Source organism: Corylus avellana, chromosome ca10 (assembly GCF_901000735.1).
Source record: "Corylus avellana chromosome ca10, CavTom2PMs-1.0".
NCBI lineage: Eukaryota > Viridiplantae > Streptophyta > Magnoliopsida > Fagales > Betulaceae > Corylus > Corylus avellana.
Window position 1 is genome coordinate 6,996,025 of NC_081550.1, and position 11,160 is coordinate 7,007,184.

At 36.5% G+C, this 11,160-nt stretch overlaps 1 protein-coding gene across 1 annotated transcript; it reads left to right on the plus strand.

Annotated features, from left to right (window-relative positions):
- The first annotated feature begins 10,126 nt into the window (after nt 1-10,126).
- Nucleotides 10,127-10,959, plus strand: LOC132164525 (cyclin-dependent protein kinase inhibitor SMR3). The gene has a single exon (XM_059575047.1). The coding sequence runs from the start codon at nt 10,241-10,243 to the stop codon at nt 10,688-10,690; it is 450 nt and encodes a 149-aa protein (XP_059431030.1). The 5' UTR covers nt 10,127-10,240; the 3' UTR covers nt 10,691-10,959.
- The last annotated feature ends 201 nt before the right edge of the window (nt 10,960-11,160 follow it).

The following is an 11,160-nucleotide window of genomic DNA, read 5'->3' on the forward strand; positions in this document are numbered from 1 at the left end:
AAGAAATATCTTAGTTTTGAGCCAACTTCAATTCTAACTAAAGTTAGAGTATGTTTAGACTAAGACATTGGAATTCGTTGGACCTATTTCAGCTAAGACTAAGATAAGTTATATTCCTTACCCCTTCTACGTATATGTTTTATGTTATGATTGTTAAATGGTATTATATATATATATATATTATCACGTGTTATGTTTTTATTTAAAGAATATTATGATGAATTTTTTACAAAACGTACATTATGATGTCACTCGAGTAACACGTGGTACCCTATGATCCTAGAGAAAGAAAGAGAGATTTTTGAAGAGGATAAAAAAACCCTCTCATATTGCCCTTAGATTATGAGAAAATTAAGAATTTAAGAAATGGAAAGAGAAAAGTTGAAGGCATATGAAAAGGTGGTTATTTTATATATATTTAACCTAAGACATTAGAGAAGAGACAGCATGGTCCTGGAGATGGCGATGGAGCGCAACCCACCAAAGTACGGGTGGTCCATAATCATGGTTGGCAAGCTGAGTCATCCATAGTTATTCAGCTGGTAAGAAGGCACGTTCATAGTCACAAATGATGCCATGATTTCAAAGATTGAATCGCGCAACCTTAGTATGTGGGGCACGATAGTCTGAATAAACCATAGTAAGACAAGAATGAAGAATTTTTCCTATGTTTCAATTTTACAAAGAAAGAATTTGTAGAGTTTCCTTTTATTGGCAAATAAATGATCTTCAAGAAAAATGTTTTAAATAATTTTTTTTTCCCAAAATTGATTGGGAGTACAAGTATGCTACTTACTAAGACTTTTTTTTTTTTTTTTTGGGTGAGGATGAAACATAAAAGATTACACAAATATTTTTGTGTATTTCTCTGCCTACCTTTAAGGTATGACAATGGTTCTATTTATAAGCTTTATTGTTGTATAGTAAATACAAGATAAGGAATTCAAATGTACAATTGAAAGATTACAATAACAGATGTATTTTATCTAGAATTATGTTTTGTATTTAAATGACTCTTAGTTGGTTGTTGATATGATCTTTGCTATGTTTGTTGACTCTAATTTTCAAGTAGGGTTTTTTTGGTAACCGTGTTGCGTTGGGTAGACAGCGTGCACTTTAAGACCATATGTGCATCTTGTTAAAAGCACATCTTTCATCTACAATATTTTTTCAAACCAGTCATAGTACCCACGTAAGGCTATTTACGCTTTTACCCTCATTTATTTTTTTTCTCCTTTGTTTTTTTTTCCAGACCATGACATCTTCCCTCTTCTCCCCTGCGATGGTGTGTCTTCTCCCTCACTCTTCTCCCCTGTGATGTCTCTCTTCTCCCTCACTCTTCTCCCATCTTATCCCCCTACCAGCCTACCAGTACCCATCTTCTACCCGAATCAAACTACCTATGCCTTTGACTCTTTTTCCAAAATCAACCTGCATTAGAATCTTCCTCTCTACCTCAAATATTTCTGCCATAAACGACAAATCCGCATCTTCCTGTAGCTTTACCCCTCTTCTCTCTCACGATTCTCCCTCTTCTCTCTCACGAATCTCTGCATGAACAATCACTTCCATCTTCTCATTTTTCAACAAACAGAGACACAAACACCTATGCCTGCTTTTCTCGATGTCCCCTACTCGCTTTCAAACGTCCTGAGACAAAGCAAAGCTTTTGGCAGCATATCTAGATTCAGAGATTTTATGGGTTTGTAGTCATGTGCGTCATAGACGAACATAACTTTCTCAAACTCCATAAATTGGAGATGTCGCCGCTCAAAAAACCTGCACTGCCCTCCACATCCGAAGCTCAGCCTATTGTCGGTGTAGCCAGACGCGAGAATCGGTGGGCAACACCTCCAACCATGGCTCCACGCACAAGAGCACGATCTGGTGCCCTGGTCGTCGATGTAGCCAGTGTGGTTCCTAAGGGGGCATCGCCTGTGTGTTTCCGATGTGGGTGTCGCTATTGTGGTTCCGTGGTGGGTGTCGCCGATCGACTTCCAGGGTAGGTGGGTGTTGCTTGTGGAGAGGTCAGCGTCAAGGCATGGCCAGAGGATGAAGGTTTGGGGGTGGGGGGAGAAAGTCAGATAGGGGAGGGGTACTGGTAGGCTGGTATGGGGAGAAGATGGGAGAAGAAAGAGATCGCAGGGGAGAAGAGTGAGGGAGAAGAAAGAGCTTGTAGGGGAGAAGAGAGAAGATGTCGTGCTCTAAAAAAAAAAAAATTAATAAATAAAAATAAAATAAAATAAAATAAATGCACGAGGATAGAAGCGTAATTTTGCCAAATAGGATACTATGAAAGGGCGAGAAAAAACCTTGTAGACAGCATGTCTTGCATTTAATCATACGTACTTTTTTCAAAAGTGCATCGTGTCTACCCAGCGCAACACGGTTACCAAACACCACCGTAATGTGTTTTGATTTTCAATATTTTTAGGTAGTCTATTACACCCCCTCAAACCCAACATCGTTGGATAAACGTTGAGTATGTTTTTAAGCAATATAAAGCGTTGTGAAAAAAGAGGTTTGGTGAGGATATCAGTGATCTGGTCTTTGTTGGATAGGAAACAAACCTCTAATTGTTTACGTGCAATGCGATCTCTTACAAAATAATAATCTATCTTAATGTATTTGGTATGTGCATGGTAGATAGGATTTGCAAAGAGATATGTGGCACCTGGAGAATAGGTGGACTTCGAATAGCAACGCCAAGCTCACCTAACAGGGATTGTTGCCAAATCAGTTCAACTGTTGCATTTGGCAAGGCTTTATATTCGGACTTAGTAATTGACCGAGAAACAGTAGCTTGTTTCTTGGAGCTCCAAACTAGTAGGTTTTTATCAAGAATAATACAATAACCCGAGTTAAAGCGCCGATCATCGGGGCAGCTAGCCTAGTCCAAATTTGAATATGCAAGGAGTTGCGGTATGGAAGAATTGTGAAAGTAGAGACCTTGATCATAATGTAATGAGTTTTTCTATTCTTTGATTCGTAATCTATAAGAAGTATGGATATTTTATATCAAATGTGAAAGATATATGATTATAATGGAAAGATGATGATGAAATGGATATAGAAATTGTATTGATAAACAGTTTGTTCGAAAAACCCACTCTCTAGATGAAAGCAATTAAAACACTCAAGTCATTTTCCATACCTCTAATGAACTGGGTTGCTTATATTTATACAACCCACATTCAGCTACACAATTCTAACTCCCAACACCTATTATACTAAAAAACGCACATTATAATGGCCCATTATGCTTAAAGGCCCACTAAAACTATATCCCTTACATTACTCTCTCCTTCAAAGCACTTTGCCCACAAGGTGCGGTTGACAACAAAATATCGATATTTTTGTTTCAACACACTAATTCTAATCATTTCTGAGTTAGCATGTGAAGATCTTCTTGAAGTCCACTTCGGGTAAGTCAACTTGTTTTTCTTTTTGGAGCACCTCCTTACTCCTTCTTGCCTAAACACCTGTACCAAACCAAAAACATGGCCACTTCGGATAAAAAGGTGTCTAAAGATTATGCATTGAATTATGTCATATGCACGTTTGTCTTCCCAAAGCACTTAAGCTAATTGTCAAGCAACCCACATACTTCTCTAGATTGACTAAAGATCCACACTAAAGGTGTAAGCTCCTCTCCCCAAGACGCTTCATTTCCTCCAAATTAATGTTCACAATACGCCATGCCTTTTTTCTCACCCAGCTTTTTCCCTTCTCACCTCTGACATTTTTACTTGCCACATCCACTTCCATTTAATGCCAAGTCACCTATCAATTATAGATTCAAGGCTTATAACATATGCAGCAAAAATTCCTCCTTGTGAGATAGATTTATAATGCCCAACGGAGAATGATGGCACCCCTTGTAGATGTTCACAGTACCAAGATTAACATTTATTATTTCCAAATACGCCACTCGTTGCTCCATGTAAAATGTGTGAATCCAGTGAAATTTAATTTTCCAATTTGACCCAGCACATTTCCTAGACATCATCCAACGCGTCTTCCTCTTTCTCATATTTGACTGTTGCACGATCAACTGACCTGACCTCCATTTTCTCTTTAAACCCCACGCTTGTCAAGACAAGGAACAACCCATCTTCCACCTTCAATAACAAGATATTCATCCCTACCATCCTTTCTCTTACTCCTAGCAATGCCACCTCTCTTTCAGACATCCAAAGCTTCTACAATCTTCTAGCCTTACAACTAGGTTCCATCCCTAATGACCACGCTTTCCATACTCTTCCGTGAAAGGTGGTTTAAGCCTTCGCCCCAGTTCTTAGCACCCACAGTGGCCGCCACAAAGGAACTTCCAACGCCATCGGTGCTTCAAGACAACAAAATATTTTTGAAGATGCAATTTAATGGGCATGCTTGCTAGCACAAAAATACTCACTAGCTTAAATGTTCGCTTCAACATTTCATCAAATATGTTCTTCGGCCCTCCACGGATTTCACCTAGGACATCATTTGAGCCCAACATACACGACACGTCGACTAAGATAGCTTCGGTCTGGACCTGACCCAAGGGCAGGCATATTAATTTTGGTAACATCACGATCACCTACTGAGCCTTGCTCTCTGCATTCTTAGAAGCCAATTGTAGCTTCTCGACCTTCATGTAGTTGATCATCTTGGACACGAGATTGGAGAAGGTTTCTTCAAGAGGAAAATGATTTTTGCAGGGATCAAAACACCACTGAAAGTAAACACCATCATCCAACTTTCTTTCAAGATTTTTTTCAAACACCTTCTCTGTATCACAATAATTCCTCTCCCTGTCTAAAAGAATTCCTTGGATTGGTTCTCATTCTTTCTCAGGCATGCAAACAATTTCTTTGCTCTTAACCTCTTTAGGAACTATCTTTGACTCTTCCATTGCTTGCCATTTTTTTTGCAATACTTCTTGCGCTTCTTTAGGCATGCCAACAATATCCACGCCATTAGATTCTAATATGCTTAACTCCATTTGGCTTGGCTTAGGAATTTCATCGAACGATTGGTGAGTGTCGTTTTCTGTATTACCATAGCTGGTATAAATCTCCCTCTTGATTTCAATGAAAATCTGTTCTTGTTCTTGAATTTCTTCTTCAATGGATACCACTGGGATACCGGAAGCCATTTCTGCTGGCATGATTTGTTCCTTTTTCGCTTCTTCCTCCTCAAGTTCTTGTACAATCTTAAGCATATTGTCCAAATTACACCCTGATTGGAGTGTGTTTTCCACCATTACCATCATAAAGTCTTGCAATTGTTTCACTCCCTCCAACGCCTTTCTTAGTAGTACATCCTGATATACTGTTGCTGAAGGATTCTGCCCATAAAATTTCAAAAGCTGTCGCTGGTGTACTTTTGGATGCCCCCGATGCCGCCAATACGCTTCTTTCTGTTGCCAAATTGCTGCCATATATGGTAGGATCGTCGGCTCTGATACCAATTGTAATGGGTTTTTCTATTATTCGATTCATAATCTGTAAGATGTATGGATATTGTGTATCGAATATGAAAGATATAGGATTATAATGGAAGGATGATGATGAAATGGGTATAGAAATTGTATTGATAAACGGGTTGTTCGAGAAACCCACTCTCTAGATGAAAGCAACTAAAACACTCAAGTCATTTTTCATACCTCTAATGAACTGAGTTGCTTATATTTATACAACCCACATTCATCTACACAATTCTAACTCCCAACACCTATTATACTAAAAGGCTCACATTATAATGGCCCATTACGCTTAAAGGTCCATTAAAACTATATCCCTTACACATAAGTGCTTTTTAAATAATGCAAGATGCATTTTATAGATGACCAATCAGTGTCACGTGGATCTTGTATGTATTCAGAAACTTTGTTGACAACAAATGCAATGTCAAGTCAAGTTAAAGACAAGTATTGAAGAGAGTCAACTGTGCTATGGTAAATTGAAGCATCTGAGAGACATGTACCCATGAGCTTGCCAAGGGAGGGGAGGGGAGGGGAGGGGAGGGGGAGGGAATTGATTGCTTGGCTTGAGGCATATTAGTCTTTTTATGCAAACCACCTTACATATCTCTGTTAAGTGAGCCGTAGATTTTCATTTTCCCATGTTGCTTCAACACCTAGGAAATAATGCAATGGGCCAAGATCTTTGGGAGGAAAAACTGTATTTAAGTCATGAATCAGCCATGAGATTGCACCTGCATTAGAGCTTGTGATTATTATGTCATCAACATAAATGAGCACAAAAATGACTATACCATTTCCTCTGAAAATAAACAAGGAAGAATCAGCCTTTGATCCATGAAAACCCATTTCCATCAACTGAGTAGTTAAACTGAGAAACCTAGGCACGTGTGGCCTGTTCAAGACCATATATAGCCTTCCTTAGGTTGCATACTACATTAGGAAATTGTGAATGTTCAATCTAGATGGCTGAATCATATATACGTCTTCCTGAAGTACTCAATGTAGAAAAGCATTACGTACATCAATTTGATGTATATTCCAACCAGCAGACATGGCAAGAGCTAGCATTGTGCTTATAGTTATTGGTTTTACAATCGGCCTATAAGTTTTAGCATAGTCAATTTCAGGTTGTTGATGCAAACTTTTCGCAACCAATCGTGCTTTATTTCTTTTGATGGACTCATCATGCCTTTCTCTTTATACGAAATACCCATTTTAAGCCAACAACATTCATTGAAGATGAAGAGGAAACAAGTGTCCAAGACCATTTTTAAGAAGTGCATCAAGTTCTTTATTCATGGCCTTTCTCCATTTGACAGCATTGGTAAAACAAGTGGGCTCAACTTCTACATGAGACAAAGAAACTATTAGTGCAGTGGGAGCAAGATATCTTACTGTTCCATCCAATAGTTTCTTGGGTTTGAAGATATGGAACAATCTGAAGTATCCAATAAAGGTAATTTTCTCTTTGAAGCTTAGTATTGAAATGGAAGCCATGTTGGAGTGAGAAGGAGTGGAAATGATGGATGTTGATACGGAATTGGTTTGGGTTGATGGGGAAGACATTTTAGCTAGATGACGTTAGTCGATTTGTAGCTCTAATACCATAAGAGATTACACAAATATTTTGGTGTATTTATGATGCAGTGTGACATCATAGGATGCAAAGATAAATATTAATTAGACCTTGAGTCTATTAAAGATCTTAAAAATCTTCTCAAAATGCTAGAGTCTATCTAGGGTTTGAAAGAAAATATTGAAAAAACTTAACTCTGAGGCTACTTATTGATAAAAACTGAAATATAATTAAAAGTTACGTTTTCGGAGACTATAAGTATGTATTTGTAGCCCCTCAACTCCTAACCCTAATAGTAAATGGAAACAAAGTCGGTTTAAAATTCTACGCTAGCCGTCCGAACAGAACATACCTTCATCTGGACGGGCAACAAATAAATTAAAATACGTAAACTAAAACATAGAGGCGTCCGGACAGCCAAAAGCCATGTCTAGACAGAATTTTCAAGGACTTCACTTTCGACGGCATGTCCAAACATCACAGATTTTCTAGGAACTTCACTCTATGTGCTATGTCCGGACACTGTGATCTTGTCTTGACTCCTCTAGCTAGTACGGCTCCCTGGGGCACCTTTACACTTACATCTGCACGAGTCTTCCTCATGAACCAGGGGTGGATACACATAGAGCGATACAGAGGCACCCGCCCCTCCAAGATCAAACCCATTCCAAGAGTACCCAGAAACACAAACCCATTCAAAGATCATGAATCAAAATCAAATAATGATTCGAAACTTACTCATTTATTGTTCAAAAATGTTGTATTTTCCAAAAAGTTCTTTAAGGCTTTTTCTATAAACAAAAATTTTATTTCTAAACGCAATCACAAATAGGCTCTTAATAGTACACACTAAAGAGTGCTTTCACAAAATGCAATCACAATTTTAGACGCTTTGTATTTTATACTTTTGTACTAGTGCTTTCATGTTAAATTATTGATATATCAATTATGACATATTTATGAAGTCTTTTATATATATATATATATATATATATATATATATATACTTTTTGTCACACACATATTGTATTATAATTTTTATTTTGAATTGTGTTTATCATATATTTATATATTATAATAAAAATAATATATAAAGAGAAAAAATTTATTATTATTTTATTTTATTAATTTTGTTCCACCACTCGCATGAACTTCCATGCACTTCGATCTACATCAATTTCTCTACTTACCTTTAACGTATGGCAGTGGTTCCATTTATAAGCTTTATTGTTGTATAATAACTACAAGATAAGGAATTCAAATGTACAACTGAAAGATTACAATAACAGATATTTTGTATTTACAATTCTGTTTTGTATTTGAATGATTCTTGGTTGGTTATTGAAATGATCTTTGCTCGGTTTGTTGATTGTGATTTTCAAGTAATGTGTTCTAATTTTCGATATCTTCATCTAGTCTATTAAAACGTAGGAAGTTGGATGAAAATTAGATGAAGGATTTCATTTCATGTCATGCTTTAAGTTAACTTATTTTCAAATAGAGCCTAAGGGCACAAGAGAGAGAAGTTCATTTAACTCTTCTTATATTATGTTAGATCATTACGTTTAATTATGCATAATTTTTTTTTTTTTAAGAACAAATGGAACGAAGGGGATCCAGTCTTTGTCAATTGTCAACATAGGATCCAGTCTACTTAGTAGAGAGGTTTTGTTTGAAGGCCGTGTCATGCACGTGACATATATATATACTTAATTTACGAAACTTCGAAGTTGTGTACAATATTGGGGTCCACCCACAGTAAATCTAAAACTACGTAATCTGTGTATATTTGGCACCTGTATATGTTTGTAAACAAAGCAAAGGAAAAATCGTGAGATGAAAAAGAAAGAGGAAACTCTCTTCCCTGCAGTACGTACAATTTTCGTTCGTCCTGTTTCACCGGGCACCTTCATCTGTTGGAGTTTCTTGATTTAGCATAAATATATATCGTCCAAATTTTACGATTTTACAAAAGTGTACCAACCAATCAATGGCCTTGTTTTTAACTCATTATATATATATATTAGATTATGTAATTACGTGAATGCCCATGGCATGGCCGTGGTGGAAAGTTTGATTAGTTTATTATAAGGTAGGTGGGAAAGAAGAAAATGTTGCATGGGATATGTGCTAGGGAATTCTATGTATCTGTCAACTTAGAAATCATTTGTCAGTGTCCGAAAAGGTATCCAATGCCGCTAAAAGTCCGTTTTATAGATACATACAAGTAAGAAAGGGGGAGTTCAATTCTGATATGACAAAGGAGAGAGAGAGAGAGAGAGAGGATAAGGGGAACATTGTATTCATGGGATGCTCTGGAGGTGGGTTAAAGAACATGGGGACAGCTACTGTTTATGAACTAACAAAAGAGTTATAATCAGATGCGGTGCATGATATGAGCCTAGGGATCGGTATTTAAAAAGAAGTAATTTTACGCTCTCACCTTCTTATTGAGCTGATGTGACTATGTCTATCGTTACGAGCAGATGAGCATTGTCATTTCAGTATAGTAAAATGAGAGTTGAGTATTTGTAATTATTGGTTAAGAAGAAAATATCCCTAGGGTTACTTTTGATTCCATGGATTTAAACTATATATAAACATGACATGAAAATGTATTTCAGTTTACCAAATAAATAATTGACATCCTTCCCTTGTAAGAAAAAGAAAAAAGAAAATAATTGGATATATATATATATATATATATATATATATATAAGAGTAGTTTTACTCTTTATACCTATTTATTAAATGACTTCTTATGTCAATCACTTAAAAAAAATGAAAGGTAAGAGACTTAAAATGCGTCGACATGTTAAATTTTTTGTCAATCATTGATACTTTTCATGCGGTGCATTTTTTGTGTTTTATTTTTGTTCTGATCACTTCGATGCATGCATAGTTGTATAGAATAAATCTATTTTCGCACTCATTTTATATCGGTTACTGTGGCATTATTAATCGGTCACTTAAAAAAAAAAAAAAAAACCAATTATTTTACCTCCATTTAATTCATGCCACATATATATATATATATATATATATATATATTAGCAAAGACTATTAATTGTCAACCTCTCTCTCTCCTCTCTCACAAACATATTTTCGGTCACTTTCTTTAAACTTCTTGTACTTCTGTTTTTTTTTCTCCTCCTAAAAGTTGCAACTTTCTGCATCCATATCTCTTCTCCATCATGTCCAACGACCATACCTCCAAGAAAAATCTACCAAAACTTCAAAGCCTTCAATTCCCAAATCCAAAGGAACAGCAAGATCATGATGACGAAGGGTGCCGGACTCCCACTTCCGGTGACTTCAAAATTCCGACCGTCCAGAAAAATCTACCAAAACTTCAAAGCCTTCAATTTCCAAATCCAAAGGATCAGCAAGACGATGACGACGACGACAACGAAGGGTGTCGGACACCCACTTCCGTTGACAGCAAAATTCCGACCGTCCAGAGCTGCCCTCCCACCCCTCGGAAACGACCAGGAGTATTTGTGAACAAGAGGAAATGGACAGGTAAAGAGTTGCACTTCTTTGAAACCACAAGGCGTGAAGAGTTGGAATCCTTCTTTCAATCAAGCTTCGAATTTCCTAGGATCAACTCTCATGCTGTTAAGAGGAGATGCACAAGTGTCTGATATATATATATATATATATATATATATATATCTTTCTCTAACTATATAGGTTTGTTTCTTAATTCCTATAAATTATCCAAATTACAATTTCTTCTTAATTATGTAGTTTCCGTTTAAGTACTTAATATTGTTCTTCTTCGATGTATCTAGCTAACACCTATATATATATATGTGTAATCTTGATTGAATAATGATAATCAGTAAGTTTAAAATAACTGTGATCAGCAATTCCAGATGGTATGTAACATGACAGCATGAGATTGTTAGTTTTGCTGCAATTATGTTTCTGTATGAATTGAATTATTTTGATTTTCATGAAATTTATGCCATAGTTTAAATAATTTAATTATTGCTTGCTGTAAGTTGCTGGATCTACCACAGAAGTTGCTGAGGCGGCAAAATCATGGAAAAATATACAAGTTACGTGATATATATATATGTACCATACAAAACTTACCAAAACTTTCCCA

Coding starts and splice junctions, on each gene's coding strand:
- LOC132164525 (XM_059575047.1), top strand. CDS start 10,241: ATGTCCAACGACCATACCTCCAAGAAAAATCTACCAAAACTTCAAAGC.